The sequence below is a fragment of the Athalia rosae genome, chromosome 5 (genome assembly GCF_917208135.1).
Source record: "Athalia rosae chromosome 5, iyAthRosa1.1, whole genome shotgun sequence".
Taxonomy (NCBI): Eukaryota; Metazoa; Arthropoda; class Insecta; order Hymenoptera; family Athaliidae; genus Athalia; species Athalia rosae.
Genome location: NC_064030.1, coordinates 162,398 through 181,279, shown reverse-complemented (window position 1 = coordinate 181,279; position 18,882 = coordinate 162,398). Strand labels below are relative to the sequence as shown.

The window sequence follows — 18,882 nt, the reverse complement described above, 5'->3', positions numbered from 1 at the left end:
TCGGAATAACTCGGAACAACTCGGCAAAACTCGAAAAAACTCGGAGAAAATCGGAAACAGTCGGAACAACTCGGCAAAATTTGAAAAAACTCGGAAAATATCGGAAAAAATTACAAAAATTGTAAAAAAATCAGGGAAAAATCGGGAATATATCTGGGATGACGTACCTTCAGTTCCAGATGTTAAGGCACCTCTAAGAGGTGGGGAAGATGCGGTGATTGAATAATCAACTGAAAAATCGAAAAAAAATGAGAAATAGTTGGAAAAATCTACAAATGAACTTGCGGTCGTGTCACTCTACCTGCATATCATTGGGTGCTAGCAGGGAATAGGTGAGGTCTATTCATCAATTGAAAATCAATTGAAAAATCGAAAGGGATCCAGGAAAAATTAGGGAAAGAATTAATCATGATGACAAGGCATTGAACATACATAATCCTATTTATATAAAGAAGGCTATTATTCATAAATAATATACAAGTTCCTTGTATCTCTGATGGGCGAAAAGATAAGATTATAGCGATTGGCACCAAATGTAAGCATTTTGGAATATGCGCTGCCAAGGAGATTGCTTTTGTGTCCAGCTCATTGGAGCCCAGGGCCACTGCCAGATTTGGGTACACCTCTCCGGATGAGGCATCATAGCTAAATGCCGTCCATTGGCGGAACAAATTCCTGCTATGCCCTCTACAAAAAATATATGCACATACAAATACATACATGTAGGTACGATACATCGATCATAAAAACTTCAGTTGGACATCTAATTTCAAAGAGAAAAATCTCACCGATACTGCCATTGGGATTTTGTGGATATCGTTCGGTAGGAATACCTTGGTCGTCCGTGTACTTGATGGCCACACATTTCTGCTCTTTCAACTTACTCAAAATCTTCTCATTTCGAAATGTGAATTGTCCCTCACCATGCGCAACCCAAACTCCAAACACACTACCCCCCATGCCTTGTAACATAATGGATGATGAATTCTCGATTCTTACGGTACTCCACCTGCACTCGAACCTTCCAGACTTATTGTGGTCCAGAATAATATCTGGGGTGCCAGCCTCTGTATCGAATTTCAATTTGCATCAATTCAATTGTGGAAGATGGGCATATTCTTTGTCCTAGATTAGCAAAGCGTACCATTGTTTTCACATCCTATCCATCCTAACAAGCTCAACAACTGACATCCGTTGCAGACTCCAAGGCTAAAAGTGTCTTCTCTCTCGACGAATTTCTGCAATTGCAGCTTCAGAGATGGATGGAATACGAGGCTAGCTGCCCAGCCTTTAGCCGAACCGAGTACATCTACAAAGAGTATGGAGTTATTAGATTCGAGTCCATGAACCAAGTCGTAATAACGGTAGAATTTTTCGTGAGTCCAACAAGAGCGTTCACCTGCATAGCTGAACCCGCCCGGAAATATAACACCCCTGAATTTGTCGAGCGTTAGCTGATTGCTCAGCAGATCTTGCATCGCTACATCCCAAACTTCAAAACCAGCCTGTATCAGAGATGCAGACATCTCACGATCACCGTTAGAACCTTCTTCACGCACTACTGCAACTCTGATCGGGCCTGTGTAGGAATGAGGAATAAAAAGCTACTGTAACTATAGAAAAAGGAGGGTTTCCGCTATATCGGAAAAGTATACTCACCCGTCACATGCTTGTGAGTAATAATCGGGCATACAGCTGGATCGAACGTGAGGTTGTAAGCTGGCATTGTTCTGTTCGAAAGTCCCGCAAACTCTTCTTCGGCACAAGCTATATTAGTCTGACGCAGTTCCAATCGATAACTCGTTTCTTCCCAGATGGTCATAAGTGAAAGAACCCGTGAATTTAATACAACAGTATCATTGACTGACACGGATACTTTTGATTGCAAGCCAAAACCATCCGACTTTCCAATAATGTAAGCTGGGACTTGAACAAGTTTGAAAACTCTCATCACATAATCAATGTTTAGAGGGTCAACTTCTAAAATCCAGCCCAGTTCCTCCGTGAACAGGATATCGATTGCAGAGCCAGATTTGTGACAAATATTCACTTCTATACCGGATAATCCGGCAAAACTCATTTCCAGCAAACACGTTATCAAGCCACCATCGCTTATGTCGTGACCCGCCAATAATTTTTTATCTAAAAATTTCATTCGTGACATTGGCATAGCTGAATCGCCTCGCCGAGTGATATTCTAACGGATCCAAATACACGTCATTGCCTTCTTACCTTTTATCAAACTCTGAATAGCATTAAACGCATTCTTGAAAACTTGGGCATCTTCGAAATCCGGACAGCGATTCCCAATTTGTCTGTAAACCTGAGCCAGAGCTGTCCCTCCTATACGGCTCTTGCCAGCAGACAAATCTACGAATACCAGACTTCCTTCTAGTTGTATGGTCGGCCCCTTCAAATCGGGAGTGAGGATCTATAAACGAAATACATTGCCCTCAAATCGATCGAACCCATACAGTTTATGTAAAAACAAACACAAATAAGGATCGATCGCAAAGGATGTTTTATGCAGCATCGGTTTTACCTGTCTTATATCGGGACATGGTGCGTAAGACGAGACGACTAGCGCACCTGGTGCTTTGACTATTTCAGTATCAATTCGTGCAGCCATACTGAGAGAATCTTTCCCACCATCGACAGCTACACCCAATTCTTTCATGACGGAACACATCGCAGCACAGGCTTCGTACAGCGCTGCACCTTCGCCAGGTAATTTGGCAGCCCACATCCAGTTGCCGCTACATTTGACATCCTAGAAAATCATACAGCGAATTTAAATTATTCAAAGTCGAAGATACTCGATGAACTCAATATTTCGAAAAAATTTCACCTCTAATGACGATATGCGTGCAAATACGAGATTAGTTAGAGATTCTGCAACCGTCATTCTTGCACCGGCAGACGCGTCGACGAGGCCTTTTATCGGTTGTTCACCTATGGCTGTAGCGGCGCCAACCTAGACCGAGTAGATAAATTATTAGGATCATGAGAATGTCACGAGTCTGAACTGTCCACAACGTTTTGTGTATTCGATAGCCATAATTACTGTTGAGAAATGTGAGAGCGCCGTAACAGCCACGTCGGCTAAGGGTGTGTGTAGCGGACCGACGCATTGTTGCTGAGCAATCAAGCCCGTTACGCAACGATCAACCTTATTGGTGAGATAACGTTTACTCGCAACGGCCGGCAATCTCAAGACACGATCAAGTGCAGCTTCTACCAATAAGCCAGCTGGCAAGGTAATCGGTACAGAAGTAAATCGATGTTTCGCCAGATTGAATGTCTACAAATACGTGATGGTTTTTAATACGCCAGTATCATTTGCGTGTTCCGATAAGCACGCAACGCATCAAATTCATGCTTTACCTTGTCGGGCATTTTTCCCAATACAAGTTCAAGTTCTAGGTCTACCGGGTGCCTGACGCTCGTGTCATTTTTTTCATCGAGATATTTCGATGCGTCGCAATCATCCTCTTCCGACAGTATAATCCTACCCGTTCCAGTTACAGTTCCGACAAAATTAATCGGACAACGTTCACGTGCCGCTATTTTGTTCAGCAGCACGGTGCTCTCCGGTTTGCACAATATTGCATCATTTTCTTGGTATTCTGCACCCCACAATTCCAGGCTACTCAAACTTGGGTCTCCCAATTCAAATTTCTTTGCAAATATGACAGCCCCTGCAGGTTCAACCAATTCTTTCAGTACATTACCTGCAAAATGGAGTGCGATGAGATTATTGTGATTGCGAAAATGGACGGACATGCCTAGAGTACTTGTTCACACGCGGAGTGACTCGGTGCAAGGATTCATGCGTATGTAACCGATAAAATTGTCGTCTACCATTTCCACCAGCTCCCTGATCATGAATACTCAATATTGGATTGTCATCTCCCATTTCCACACAAGCCCGGACAAGACGATTCAATTTTTGTTCCATCTCCGCATCCCCTCTTTGCACAGCGCCGAAATCTAGCTCACACTTATTATCTCCTTGGACCTGTGCAGTTCGTTATGAATTATTCAGAATCGCTAGTCTCTTTGCTCAGTTATGCGGCATCGAAAAATCTTACCTCTACGGAACTCGCCGATCCACCACCAACGCCGATTCGATAGACTGGCCCACCAATTTTAATAACTTGCATTCCTACAACCAATGAAGAGATCATTTTGGTTTTATTCAATCGATTGACGCTCTCCTTACCTCTTTCAGGTGGAAATTTCTTTGTCATGTTTGCTTCCATGGACCCTAAGCCACCGCTAAACATAATGGGCTTGATCCATTCACGCCGACTGCCATCAGCCTCTATCATTCCAAAAGAACGTGCAAAACCGGATATTACTGGCTCCCCAAATTTATTTCCATAGTCAGACGCGCCATTACTAGCTTCTATTATGATTTCCAATGGATGCGCAAAGTTACTTGGGTACAAAACTCCTTGTTCCTCCCAGGGTAAGTCGTAGCCTTTCAAACGTCGGAATAATTAAACTTAAGCACACATTTTACCATTGTGCGCCATACAACTCAAACAACATTTCAATATCTACCTGGAATGTAAAGATTTCCAACACTATATCCCGCAGTACCTGCGATGTAACATCCGCCCCTACCAACGCCTTGAACATCTCTTAACCGTCCACCAGTTCCAGTTGTAGCTCCGCTGAAATTAGTTCACAGATTTTTCTGTTGTTGTCACTTTCATTGTTTCACAATGTACATGTGTAAGATGACGAAGTAAACTATTACCTGAAAGGAGCAACACCAGTAGGAAAGTTGTGTGTCTCAGCAGTAAAAATTATGTGCTGGTCAACGTCTTGAACTATAAAAGGACTAGCCACGTCTGTCTTGACAGGCCGAAGGGTAGGGAAATTAAATCCCTTAATCGCACTGCTGTTATCGCTGAACTTGATGACATTGTTAGAGTTCGAATAATTCTGCGTGTCAATGATCATATCAATTAACGATTTCTCTTTTTTCTCACCATCCACAAAAATCTGACCCTTGAAAAACCAATGGCGACTATGTTCGCTGTTGGATTGCGCGAGGTCAAAGCACTCGACACTGGTCGGATTGCGTTTCAACTTGTTGCCGAATAAATCCGTGTAGAAATCCAAATCCCAATCGTCGAAAGCAAGACCTAAGCATAAGAGAAGGGGGATAATATATATTTTATAACGTGCCTCGAATCAGGTGTATTACACAAAAGTGGCGCAGAGATTCATCGGAAATGTTTAAAGTCTCACCTAGCTCAGAATTAACATTCTCTAGAGCTTTTCTTCCATGATTAACAATATCCACCTCAAACCAGCTCTTAGGTTTAATTCCATGATCAAATGTTTCGATCGGTTTCAAGTATCTACATTCCGTCATTTTGTCATGAAGTGCATCGATCATCTGATTGCAAAGAATATCATTTTCTCTCATTAAAAATTGATTCTGCTGTTTCGGCTGACGAAGAGGTTGTCCATGATGTATGTAATTGTATAATAGAAGTTTTCACCCAATGCAAGAGCTATGATATAATAAGCTACATACGTACCATAGAAATAATTTCATCATCAATCGTGGATTTGTATTTAATAAGGTATCTTGTAGAAACTTCTAATCGCTTGACACAGTCAAGTTGAACAGACTTGCAGATTGACACAGCATTACTCGAAAAAGCCGTAGAAAAATTTAGTCTAAAATTTGAAATAATACTTAGAATCAACAAACGTTCTACTTGCGTTAAAATTATTTCAACTTGATCAAGATAAACAACCTGGGTCCAATTTCTACCAGCAAGGTTTGAGGTTCTTCTACCAGAGTAGGGGTCTTCTGTAGCTTGTTTGGTTCAAAGGGAGAGCCTAGAATCCATTCCAATTTGCGTATTTCTTCTTCGTTTAATTTTTCAGTAATCTCGATGTTATAACAGATTTCAGTCTCCAAATCGATTACCAAGTTAGATATTGCTCTGAGAACATCGAGCTTGTTCTTCCATTGCCCAGATTTGACACCGGGTGTTTTGTAAAATCGTAAGATAGCCATTTCTTGATATTATCAGGGCTGAAATTCTCTAACAAAGTGTATCAAAATTCAATTATCTTTTTGCTGGGAAATCCGAAACTGGAAACACTAATCAAAGGTATTCAATAATAGTTGGTTGGCTACTGAAGTTGTTAACTTTGAAAAGCCTTAGACCCCCTAGGGTGAATGCTGCGATAGCACCGGGGTCATCTCATGTTGTTGCGTTACTCGTTATTATCTGACGCTCATAGAATAAAACAAACATAACAGTATTGACGCAACTTCAACATTGATCTTAATGAAATGATATTCCGTTTACAAATATCGAACTTTGATCTATCGAGATACTCTTGTTACTACACTTTGAAGCAAAAACTTACTACGCTAATACTTAGGTATGAGTAAAATTGAGATGAAAAAGCTCAGGGTGCTCGTAAAGATAATTACAGAGCTCAATTTATCACTGGAAGAATTCAACCCTGCTGTAATTCCTGTGATGATTGAGCGATATAGTAACTCAATGGTGTAATTGATCATGTGATACAATAGAACACCATTTTCATATATAATTCAATACATTTATGGTCCAAGTGTTTACTCAAGAAATGCAACGTGTGCTACGTGGCATAAATTATCTTTTTCTCGAATGCGAATGGGACACTCATTGGAAATTTGTATCTACACTTCAAAGACGGATTTCTAACGATAGGATCAACAGGTTTCATTATCGATAAATCTAAGGTTAACAACGATTAGCTAATGAGTGTCCAATTCCAAATTGCCCACGTGGAAAACCTCAGGTTACTGGCGCCCTTTCGTTCGCAGCCCGCCAAGACAGAGATCCGAATCGTCAAAGTAAATCGATCTAAATTTAGAAAAATTCAAATTATCACCTGTATTTCGATCCCTGAACAGATGAATAACATTTACTGAATGAAAAAAGAAAGATTCGAGGTAGCAGAATTTTTATTGCACGGCATCTACTTCTAACAATAAGATTAAAGACAACTCCTTATACTGTGCTCAAGACTTGACCAAAGAGAAAAAGTCAGATCACTGATCTCTGTTAAATCGACCGCATTAAGCTACGGCTAATATCTATAGATACGTCAATTCTTCGCTATCTAGACCTAAAATTTTAACAACAGCTGGATCATTTTGGCAGCTGGATAAATTCAGTTAGTAGACTCGTGTTTCTGACGTTAAAATACATTGTAAAACCGTCCCTTCAATGATTCCAAATTAGGACATATGAATTTTTAATATTTGGAGACTAAAAATAAGAATCTTTTTTCTGCTATATTCTTACGTATTTTGAGTTCAGAAATCCGAATCTGCCAAATAAGTTAGTCTACCTGCCGAAATGAGCGAATCATCGCCCATGAGATTTGCGTCGCTAATTCTGATAATATTTTTATCTCAGGTCAAATATACATTGACGCAAAGAACAGAAAGGGGGCTGAATTCTCTGCGTTCAGCTTATGTTTGGTCGCCAGCATGGACATAGGAACAGATTGGGTATTTAATTATTGAAGTAGGATTCCCAATTGGATATATGTATGGTAATCCAACTCTGTGCGCTATTTATTCAACCTTATACTCACTTAAATGATCCTTTCCATTTAGGCCGATGATCTTATGTGTTCATTGAGCGAAAATCATGAAATTTGCGTCGGTGGGCTTGAGCAATGCTTGTGCAAAAATTCCTAACTTCTAAATTATTGTAAGGTATTTTACACGTTCAGCTCTGAGGTGATTACACTGGAGGGGCAAAATGTCATCTTTACCAAGAAGGTCCACTTTTTTGTAACTATTACTTCGGATTTTTGTTCGTTTATAGAAGTTCCATAATCTTCGACAGTCCTCAACGACCAGCGTCAGATTTCCAAGTCCATCAAGTTAATTGACCTACGCTTGTAAATAGTCGAGCAATGATTTTGAGGATAAGACTTTCTATATTTTGAGATTGCAATAATCTCATGGTGAAGAAATAATATCATAGTCTGCAGAATGGTGAGTAAATTTTTAAATTTATTCAAAAGTCTTTCAGACGACATAATATATTTATCAGATATCAAACTTCTATTCTATACTACAAATAATTTATAGTATGGACGATATTACTTCACAATTTTTTAAAAATTGCACCTGGCTCGGTTTTGATAAAAAATTATCTGTTGACTATTCATTCTCACAACGAGAATTTGAACAGAGGGGAGTATGGTGAACAGATGATCTGGTAATACGATCATAAAAACATCATGAGATTCTATTCATATGAAGTAAAATACGAGTTGATACAACATAATCGTTCTAATTTGTTATTCACAATACTAAAAAGTAAATTATTGCAAGTATAAATATATAACCACTTATCAACTCAATCCGATCATGTGCGTATTTTGAATAAGGTAAGGGAATAATAGCAATATGAAAGGCGAAACTGAGAGGGAAGGATAAAATGAATAAGAAGTGTTCAAATCAAGAGCAAATTAATTCTATAGAAATTCAAACCTATACTTTCATGACTTGATAATTCTTCAATAATAATTAAAAAACAAAAACGTGATCACTATAAAAATGTGCAACCTTAATATCACATGGAGAAACATTATACATTTATACTAAGATGTAATAGATAAAGCGTTCCATGAATATGGCTTTGATATTATCCGAGTAGAATTCAAATGAAAATCACGTTTTTCGATTCCTAGATACCGCATTTATAATGTATCACATGTATAGGTATAATTGCATGTTTAATATCATACGTCGCTCTGAGAAGCTAGATGCTAAAGCTTTTGTCTCATCAATCCGAGCTTGTCGATAACTATAGATCTGATGATCAAACATTGGCACAGGAAGTAGAAATTAAATCTGGTCCTCAAGTTCTAATGTGATGTTTTCTGGCTTTCTTAATAGTCGACAATTATCGACAATCACTTTTAGATAAATTTTAGCAATATGTTAAAAAATTTGACAAGTAGCACTAACGAGATGTACTATGATACATAGGGCTATTATTGATAGTTTTCAACTAGTAATATACTAATAAACTCTTTTTAATAAAATTACTATAGCCAAAAGTACGATAGATAAAGATTAGGCGTTGCATTTAAAGTATAATATATCTTCAGCCAAAATCTGTAATAAACCCTCAGACTTTGTCATGTACCTATCGTACTTTAGATAGTTTTATAACTTTTACGCTTCTACTCATAACAGTTATTTGTATAATATATTATTACACATCAGCTCCTATCCACAATCACACTGACAGCTAATCAAAATAAATGGTCAGTTATAACGAGAACTCAGCACATTTGTCAAACTATACATATAAATACGAATGTTTCAAGAAAAATAATGTTACAAATGGCCAAAGTATGTGTGTATACGTAAATTTTATATTCAAATTTTACACATCTATTTACATGAATCATTGCTCAATATCCACAAGCATTCTCGTAGCAGTACATAAAAATAAAGAATTGAGAAACTATTATATCGTAAACGAACTTTCCTATACACCTGATTTCATATCTACATCTACATTTTTTGAATATTGTAAAATATCCGCTCTAATGGCAAGAAATCGTTAATACATTGATGCCGGTTGTTCTTCAGTAATGGCATCATCATTACTGTGTGAAAAAAATGGTCCAAACTACATACCGGATTTAGAACGTGCTACTGAAAGAAAAACTGAAAAATGCAGCACATATTGTTCAGATGATATGGTTCTTGACTAACTGTTACAGTGGCTTGGTTTTGGATTTGATTAGTAAGGTAAACAATAAATTCTTCATTGCAGGCTGTTGCCAACAATACCAGGCATGTCACGTGAATTATTTTCTTTCCAATTTTAACGATTAAAGTTACCGGAAATCGAGGCCCTCATATCCAGGTCACTTACACAATAACCCTCAATAATCCTTGCCCACCGGCTGATACGTACTTATGAATTTAGCAAACAGATTGCAGCAGAAAATTTGTTATCTTGTTATTACGAACCCAATAGTACTTACTTTGTACAAGAAATTCATACATTTTGGAGGGTTTTCGACAATCAGGAATCAGAATAACAAGTCCTTGATATGTTCATACCCACATGTTATATCCTATGTGTATTATTCGAAAACACTTTTAAATCATTATTGCATTACATAGAAGTGTACCGCAACCCTGTTTGTGGAAAAAAATGACGAAATCAAAGAGAAAGTCAGCAGATTCCACTATTAGATCATTATTAGAGCACACGGTCAAGATTTAGCAACATTCTATGATTTTATCTATACCCTGAATTCAGGACCATTGGTCAACGATGCTATTGCATGTTCTTGCGTGATCGCTGCCAACTCTTTCAACCATTCGTCCAATACAACTGCACACAGAACAATGTTCTGCACTGGACTTATCTCGTTCGGTGATTCCCATGATGTTTTCATATAAAATCTGACAAATATAAGAAGACATTCAGTGTTTGAAAAGTATTGTTTGTAAGAATGTAGGGAGAACCCTATCACCCACGCTTTGCTTCAGTCACAAACAATTTAGGAATAATCGAGCTTACCGGCGTCTAGAAGTATCGTTGACAACTACTAATTGATCCTCTGAAATGCTCGATGGCTGACTAATGGAACCAGTTAAGTTGCTTGGTCCAGAATTGCTACCTGCTCGTTTAAACATTTGTGACAGGGATGATGTCAGACTCCTTCTTTTTGATTCACCTGTAACAATAACTCAGTTCTTTTTTCAAGTTCTTTTCAAATTGCTATTATACAACTGTGATCCATGTTTAGCAGCAAATGTGACAGGAGTTTATGCTTTCAACGCTCTGAGTATGGTAGTCGACTTCATTTTTGCACTTACGTTTAAAAACTTCGGAAAAGCATTAAAAATGATTGCAGAGGAGATTAATGGCACTTCCAATAGGCTAATCGTTCTCCAAATATCGTCAACTTTCAATTACATTACCTCTAGAGAATGAATCACTTGTGGAGGAATAACGTCTAACAGTTGCAGCTTGAGCAGTCGCCTCGAGAACATTTTTCCTGGCATTTATTAATTTGTCTTCTCGACTAATTAAAAATATCCGTGCCTGATCCACCAATTGATCGATATCACTGTGTCGTGAAAGAAATTGATCAATTTTGTGTTTTAAAGATGCTAGTACCTGTAACAATGGATTTTCAATTTTTCTGATGAACATCAATAGTGGAATGTACATGACGATAGCTACAAACCTGAAATAAGGATCTGATGCTAGGCTGGAAAACGAGCGAGTGGTTCAGTAAAAACGATTGCAATAACGGCTGTGGATAAACCGCGAGTCTGCTCAAGAGCCCGGTTAAATGCAAATTTACATAGACATTGTTGTTCGTCATACATTCCAGTTTTCGCAGGACTACGTCTAGAAAAATGCCAACATTTGGTTGACCATTAAAAATGTCATGATTATGCGATGAGTTCCCTTTGCACTGTTTACTTGATGTTGATCCCTCGTTTGTTACATAGTTGATATCTTTTATGCCGTGTAATTGTACAGAAGGTTCTATACTTAATTCAGTTTCAGTTTCTTCATGTTCACTTATTCTATCTTCACTATGTTCATTGTCGGGAGTTGATTCCGATGAACCTTTGAAGGCAAAGCTTTCATAACCGCTACTTTCGCCCAAAGATAAAAGCGAATTCATTGCTGTATTTGATTCATCGATTCCGCTATCCGATCCTTTTTTATCTGACTGCAAAGTATCTTTAATTTGCTGAGTGATTGCGATTTCCTCGTTCAATAATTCTGCGATATCAGCGTCCAGTTTAGCTTGTTCTTCTGGAGAAAATGTGCCACTGAAATTGTCAATGTTCCTTTCATTCAATGAATTACAAGGATCATTTTTGCTCGTAATAAGGTCTTCACCGGTCAACAGTGATTCAATATTATCTAAAATAGTCTGAACCGATGGCTCTTTGGAGCTCTCACTTATCCCCGCCGTATCTTTGAAGATGTCACTTTGCGTCATAGCATCTTTAGTCGCATCTTTTGAAAGAGTTTGATTACTTTCTATTCGTTTAATTGTTCGTTCGATCAAAGTATTTTCATCTATCAAAGTTGTTACACTACTGTTAGCATTACTTTCTTTCAAAGTTTCACCATCGTACAAAGATGACCAATTTGAACAGGCTACGTAACATGATGCTATCTTTTGTCTGGCGTCGTACAAGTAGGCGTGATAGTTTCCGTACAAGCTCTCCGTTAGTCTGGCTCCATAATTAATTGGCACAGGCAAAGACTTGAAACTCTCAAAACCGGTATTCGAATTTTTGCGATGGGTTGAGACTGGTATGTTGGGCAAAGAGTTGGGTGGTGTAGATGAAGTTAATGCACTAGAACAACAATTCGGAGCAAGACTTAGAAATTTTTCTGCAGCTCGTCCAAATGGGTCTATGTCTCGCAATCTTCTCCGTTGAGAAAGCATTACGTGAGAACAAGGAGTCAGTGCTCCAAGGCATAGTTCCAGCATAACGTCTTCACAATTCAGCTCAACCAAAGTTTCAAAAAGTGCCAAGGTTACTATGCAGAGCTGTGAATAATGAATACAATGTGTTTGCAATTTTTTATAAAACTACCAAATCAATCATTAGTCAAATTTAAAATTCTACCCGCGATATCGATGATATCCTTTGGATGAGACTATCTAATATCCTGCATTCGTCATAATTATCTTCAAGTAAAAATCTAATCAGGGATCGTAGTAAGCCAGGTTCTGTGACCGAACGTAAAAACAAATCAAAGTAGGCTGTAGCAGCAACCAGTTCGTCCACTGCAGTCTATAAGAGTAATACATTATATTCTATCGTTTAGCATCTGAGTGTTTGTTCCTATTTTATTTTTTAACTTTCATCAGCTATTTAACTTTTTCTTTGTATCACTAGTAAATTTTTCAAACTTTGACAACGCCGATGTTGCTGGGGATAACTTTGTCGATTCAAATATGTTCAATTGTTCAAATATGTGGTAAAAGAAGGATTACCACTGACTATGACCGCAAATCTGGTAACAGCAATATTACTAATTGGGATGATAATGTTCATTGCCAGCGACACAAGATCATAATTAACATACAAAGCTTTTGTGACAACACGTTATATCTAGCAGATAAGAAAACCTTTCAGAGCATTTTGATAAAAAGGATATTTGTACATTTCAATATAGAAGTAAACTATTAAGCCGAGAAGCTGGCAATACACTAAAACTGTAGATCCATAAAATTCGATACTTCAAAATTTTCAGCAAATAAACAATTACATCTAGCCCTTTGCGAATTTTACTTACAAGCCGCATTACATGAGAAGCAAAACTGCGAAAGTTTCCTAGTCTTTTTTTAAACATGTAATTGGACGGTTTTAAAAAAACGTGCATAGAAAACTGGTGCAAAAGTAGAGCATTTATTATGATGTGTTTTTGTTTGAATTGTTTGATAACAATACCATCGATAAATAAAGTAATATAGTGTCTTTCATTTATGTATTTGCGGATTGTAAGTCACGTCATTAGAATTACTGAAATAATAAGGAGAACATGAATAGAGTAATGAGTAGGTTAGTGTTTGTAATGAGTGTTCGGTACTAACCCAGTATTGCGGTGCATCTAGCTGTTCTATGGTCAAGCCAACAGATTCCTACGAGCACCAAAAAAAGAATCACCAGACAGCCACCGACAATTACAAGCACAACATGAATCAGTTCTACATTTTTAGTAAATAAACGGACTATCCAAAGTTAATTTACATATTACACAACCTCCACCACTCTTATCATTAACCACCTGGTTTTCATGTCACTTTTCTCATTAAATCCATACATTTTTTCATTAATTGGGCAGCGACATAGTGAGAAAAAGAATCTGGTTACGTTTGTCGCATAAGCTACGAGATTCGATGGAAATATCGCGTTTTATTGCAGGTACAATACCACATCATACAAGTTTCAGATGAATCGAATACCGCCTTCTTTTACCACAGCAGACTTTTGTTAATAATCAGAAAATTTAGTTAATGTGGTCGTACGAGATGACGTTCTCCAGTTCTTTTTACAAAAATTTTTCACGGCACAAAGAGAGAAGCGACTACAGCTAGGCTTTGATATTCTGGAGAAGTGTAATGATTGTCAATTCAGAAATTTTCAAACAGAATAATGGTTGTTATCCCCGAAATGCTAGTAAACCAGTATACTTCATTGCTATTCACTTATGCAAGTCCACATTCAACAGTGCACACCTGAAGTAATGCTGGTCCCATTACAGGCACAAGGAATCCTTGATAAAGGAATTCAAGCAGTTGCTTCTGTATCAAAGGGTGCGCTACTTGCGCAACAGCATTGCAAAATTCCAAGGAATTCATCAACTGTGTCACCGCTGGTATGTCATTTATGTCGTCAGGTGTTAACCTGTGCCAATCTTCTGTCTCAATATCCAACTTTCTAGGTAATAATGAATAAAGACCGCTCAGTCCTGTAGCCAATACCTACGAAATTTAAGATACACGCTTTTATTTATATTTTTAAATGTGGGTCAGAATGACTTATTTTGGGGTATCCTAAACCTAATAGACTCGAATTATTGGAAAAAAAAAACTGATAGATTCTTATTCATCCGATCTGGTATTTCAAACAGGATTGTTTTCTTTACTGACAATGTATCGCGTGGGTAGCTCGGAACAAGTATTTTTGCTAACACCGATGCTAATTTCATGCTGATATCTCCTAGACATTATTACATCCAAGGATCAGGGGCTGCCAACCAATTATTATTCACATAACTGACAATAAGTTGTAATTATAATGATGTATGCGCAGTAATGATATCAACTGCATGCACTAGTTTGCTTTATAATAGTTATAAAGAACAGTTTACCGATCAGCTGCACAGATATTTGATAAAAATATTTTACAGCTTTTTTGACAGAAAAATTTTTGTGTTGCACAAACTAACACACTTGAGCTCAGGTCGATGTAAATTCAATTGTGGAAACTATTACAGTTAGAAAAAAACTACTTACTGGACACACATTGGAATGATCTGCGATATACAATCCCACTTCATCATTCTTCTTTGAGAGAGACATGCATAGCAGCATTGCATCTCTCGCTTGTTGACCAACTCCTCCTTCTCTATGAATATGAGGAATTAGTAGCGTGAAAATAATAAATCTGAAATCAAATCAGTGATAACAAGTTTAATATAAAAGTTGCGAACCCTCTGATTCTCAGCATATTAAGCCTGTGTATAGGTGTGAGTCTTTTATCTTTCGCGTATCATTCGAGCAGGGGATAAAAATTATAGAGAACAAGTGGAACAGTTTCTTATACTAACTTGCTTTTTCCATTGGCTGTAGGATGAAAGAAGAGGTCGAGTAATGCCATGTTTTGCATCAGTGCCACACATAATTGATTCAATAAGACTACTAATTTTTTTTCTACTTCCAGTGGCATTATGTCATCTGCACATTGTTCCAACAGACGTAATAATGGTCTTGCCACAGGTTCGTGTGCCAATAAAGTTCCGCTGTGCGATACCAGTAGCTCATAAAGCTTCAGCTGCTCTAGCCGCACCGCATTGCTGAATCTGATGACCAAAAAATTAAATTTAGAGAATTATATGATCATGGCAGAAATTATAGTTTTGATATGACGATTTTGGTCCTTGAATCAGTCATTGAAAATAGAATTTATTATTGCAATGTGGATAAATTTTTCATAAAAAGTCTGAATACCTCCCAGTATGTAAGCTCCATTCATAAAGTTTGTCAAGCAAATTTTCATTCAAAAGATGTTCCAGACATGGCGAATGAGTAGGTGTAGCTGTACGGCGATTATCACTAACTGGGGTAGCGTTGCGCAGTTCAAGAAGCAATAGTGTAACCATTTGATCAATGTGATTAACAACACCCAGAACATCATCTTGACTCGGTATTCCAGCAGGTGGCTAGGAATCCAATTTGACATAGAGAAAATTAATTGAATCAACGAGATCATCAAATCTCTACGTACGTCTATATTAATGACAATAATTCAATTATAGTAATTTATACAAATTTACCTGAGTGTGTGAAATAATATCATGGGTCTGTTGCCAGTGTTTTCTAAAACTGTCGTAGCAGGCTGTAGGGTCTGCATCTTTGGGTGGTGAATCTCTTGATCGTTGTTTGCTGAAGTTAGTTCGCAGTGGACTATTCCTCAACCAACTCATAGTGACGATTGGATTTCCTTCAACTCAACACATAGCATGACAGCTAGTTTTCAGACATATCTGTCCAACCCAAGTCAGAACGCAACAATCGAATCGAGAATATTTGAAAAAATGATTGCGAATTTCAGTGATCCTATCATAGTGAAGTTTTGATTTTGACTTTTTGTCGTTTTCAAAGTGTGGAAGATGCCCTAGTTAGAACGACTGAAAATCATATAAATGTACCTGCCATAACAGAGGTACGTATGTACGTACACGGATAAAGAAATACTCACAAGTCCGTTTCACGAAACTTTTTGCCTTTTTTCTTATTTCTAACTCAGTCTCATAGATTTGGGTATGTGTGGGTGAGATATCTAAAATTAGATGGGATTAATATTGGATGAACAAAGTATTATCGCATCACCGTGCGTCACGCGATTTTTACGAATCCGCCATCACTGTTCTTTCTAAAATTTTGTAATCGTCGTCACCGCCGTTCGTCATTCAACATCACGGTATTTTCTACACATTCGCCTTCACCCCCCTACTGGCGCCATTCATTCCAAAAGGGATACCGTATCGGAATATGCTCGAAATCTTCAGTCAACGCTCGAAGATTCACTATTTACAATTGCCCATGACAGGTCGTGAGATGTCAAATATCATCACGGGAGAAAAGCATAAACATCACTCGATGATATTTATACTAACTTGGTGAACATATATCAGTGCCCTGACTTGAGCTAACCTGATAGTGTATTACCGTGGGATACTTTAATCCACCCATTGCATCCCCTGTTTCCACGTAGCATTCGCTTGATCTGCCATAAAGGATCAAATATGAGTGAAGATCAGTCCCTGACACATGCCATTATGACTGTAGAAGTACCGGCGGTGGTTGGCTTTGGCAATCCATTGCTAGATATTTACACATCCCTCGAGAGCGATGATATTTTGAAAAAATATAACCTCGAAGTTGATGGCGAGCAAGAACTTCCAGTAGAAATAATCCAACAGCTTATCAACGAATTTCCTCCTGAGTTAGTAACTATCACATATGAAACTACACAAATGACTTTGAATACCTGGGCTTTTATTGATAACCAATTTTCACATGTGTGGTTTGCATTCAATTAATTCATTTTCCAAGCGCAACGATTTGATTGGTTTCAAAATATTTTGAGGATCACAGGGTGTTTGTTGTTGCTCCCATGATGGCATTGGTATGCTGATATATGTAGGGAAATTGTTGACTATAATCTGAATTATTACAGATCGAAACATCATGTCAGTCCTGGAGGTTGTGCTCAGAATACCATGCGGGTCTTGCAGTGGTTATGCGGTGGAGTTGAGGGGCGTCAATTGGGGATATTTTGCGGAGGACTTGGAGATGATCCTAGAGGAAAAACTCTGGACCACATGGTTCGCGCATCTGGCTTAGATACTCGGTATATTTTTGATAATGTTTGTATTCCTTATTTCCTAAAATGCCACCTCACCTTACAATCAGAGATACAATTGTGAATGACCGTATCCTTATTCGATTCTTAGATACGCAGTTTACCCTGATTTACCCACTGGAGTTTGTATTTCTATGATCACAAAACCATTTCGAAGTCTTGTTGCACATTTGGGTGCTGCTGGTGTCTATACTTTGGAAAATTTGAAACATGGAAACTTGCCATTTAGTTCATTAAAGATAATTTATATCGAAGGATTTTTCATTACGCATAGCTTTGACGTTGCATTAGAGCTGGTCAAAGTAGCTGCAGAAAAGGGTATTACTGTAGCATTCAACATTAGTGGCGAGTACATCTTTCAGGTTACTTTTATATTTGTATAGTTCTGTTCATCTCCCTCATATTAATAACTTAGCTTATTTCACTGATAACTGATTGAGTAATGATAATAGTAACTGTCTCGAGAAAAGTTGTAACAATATCCTACATTACTTATCATATCTCCATCCGCACTGAAAAGTCTTGTTAATATTCAGGAACATCATGCTGCAATCTGTAAGATGGTCAATTCGTCTGGTATAGTCTTTGGTAATTCCAGAGAGATGAAAGCTCTGGCTCGAGTATTGAATCTCTGTTACAACAATGTGGAGGAGATCCCAATTCTATTGAACAATTTAAAAAGGGTTACAGTTGGAGCTTCAAGCAAGAATCAGAGTAATTGGTTTTTGGACAATGGTATCATCGTAATGACTCAGGGTGGAAGATCCCCAGCTATAGTGGTTTGGGGAGAGGGTGAATCTGCTGAGGTATGATCCGATGCAATATTAAATGCACTCATGGCTTACAGGAAATTATTTGACCTTGCCATTTACTACAACGTTGCAGGTGCTTCCTGTAGTTCCTGAAGCACCAGTATTGGATACGACTGGTGCAGGTGATTCTTTAGTGGCAGGTTTCTTGCTTGGTGTACTAGCTGGAAGAAGACCAAAGTCGTGTTTGCAGTTAGGCTGTAAAGTCGCAAGCATGATTGTTACTAGAATTGGTGTAACTTTGCCGGATGTCGTGCCGGAACATATATTGAAATAAAGATCTGATTTTTTTCGTCCGTAGTTTCAGTTTTTATCGATTAAATGAAGGATTTGACGCGAGCTACCATCCAGAACTCTAGG

The 18,882-nt window shown here is 38.0% G+C and overlaps 3 protein-coding genes and 1 long non-coding RNA gene across 10 annotated transcripts; 2 read left to right on the top strand and 2 right to left on the bottom strand.

Moving 5' to 3' along the window:
- Positions 1-422: 422 nt before the first annotated feature.
- LOC105694134 (phosphoribosylformylglycinamidine synthase) lies at positions 423-7,054 on the bottom strand. The gene is made up of 19 exons (XM_012414516.3): positions 6,919-7,054; positions 5,781-6,074; positions 5,559-5,700; positions 5,263-5,413; positions 4,766-5,156; positions 4,567-4,679; positions 4,223-4,483; positions 4,092-4,165; positions 3,862-4,018; positions 3,385-3,731; positions 3,065-3,301; positions 2,849-2,974; positions 2,543-2,770; positions 2,233-2,431; positions 1,660-2,142; positions 1,400-1,579; positions 1,145-1,309; positions 789-1,067; positions 423-687 (listed from the first exon to the last, which is right to left on the bottom strand). Exons 2-19 carry the CDS (start codon positions 6,044-6,046, stop codon positions 515-517), a joined length of 3,972 nt encoding a protein of 1,323 aa, XP_012269939.2. The 5' UTR covers positions 6,047-6,074; positions 6,919-7,054; the 3' UTR covers positions 423-514.
- On the top strand, positions 6,748-9,338 carry LOC105694144. 3 transcript variants are annotated; one of them, XR_007278440.1, is made up of 2 exons: positions 6,748-6,880; positions 7,449-9,338. It is a non-coding gene; the product is annotated as an uncharacterized LOC105694144 (long non-coding RNA). The 3 variants fall into 3 exon arrangements; XR_007278439.1 differs by having other exon boundaries at positions 6,767-6,979; XR_007278438.1 differs by lacking the exon at positions 6,748-6,880 and adding an exon at positions 7,067-7,203.
- On the bottom strand, positions 8,037-16,689 carry LOC105694135 (FHIP family protein CPIJ015043). 5 transcript variants are annotated; one of them, XM_020850590.2, is made up of 14 exons: positions 16,547-16,689; positions 16,122-16,475; positions 15,796-16,007; positions 15,396-15,647; positions 15,082-15,232; positions 14,302-14,547; positions 13,657-13,704; positions 12,686-12,853; positions 11,272-12,606; positions 11,003-11,201; positions 10,898-10,906; positions 10,599-10,755; positions 10,324-10,480; positions 8,037-10,210 (listed from the first exon to the last, which is right to left on the bottom strand). In XM_020850590.2, the coding sequence occupies exons 2-14, from the start codon at positions 16,269-16,271 to the stop codon at positions 10,172-10,174; spliced, it is 3,123 nt and encodes a 1,040-aa protein (XP_020706249.2). In that variant the 5' UTR covers positions 16,272-16,475; positions 16,547-16,689; the 3' UTR covers positions 8,037-10,171. The 5 variants fall into 5 exon arrangements, with proteins under 5 accessions (XP_020706249.2, XP_048511355.1, XP_048511353.1 ...); XM_048655398.1 differs by having other exon boundaries at positions 15,082-15,193; XM_048655396.1 differs by having other exon boundaries at positions 16,122-16,331; positions 16,547-16,685.
- Positions 16,690-17,009: 320 nt separating this feature from the next.
- LOC105694140 (adenosine kinase-like) lies at positions 17,010-18,822 on the top strand. The gene is made up of 5 exons (XM_012414526.3): positions 17,010-17,293; positions 17,528-17,701; positions 17,805-18,075; positions 18,250-18,519; positions 18,599-18,822. The coding sequence occupies exons 1-5, from the start codon at positions 17,094-17,096 to the stop codon at positions 18,797-18,799; spliced, it is 1,116 nt and encodes a 371-aa protein (XP_012269949.2). The 5' UTR covers positions 17,010-17,093; the 3' UTR covers positions 18,800-18,822.
- The last annotated feature ends 60 nt before the right edge of the window (positions 18,823-18,882 follow it).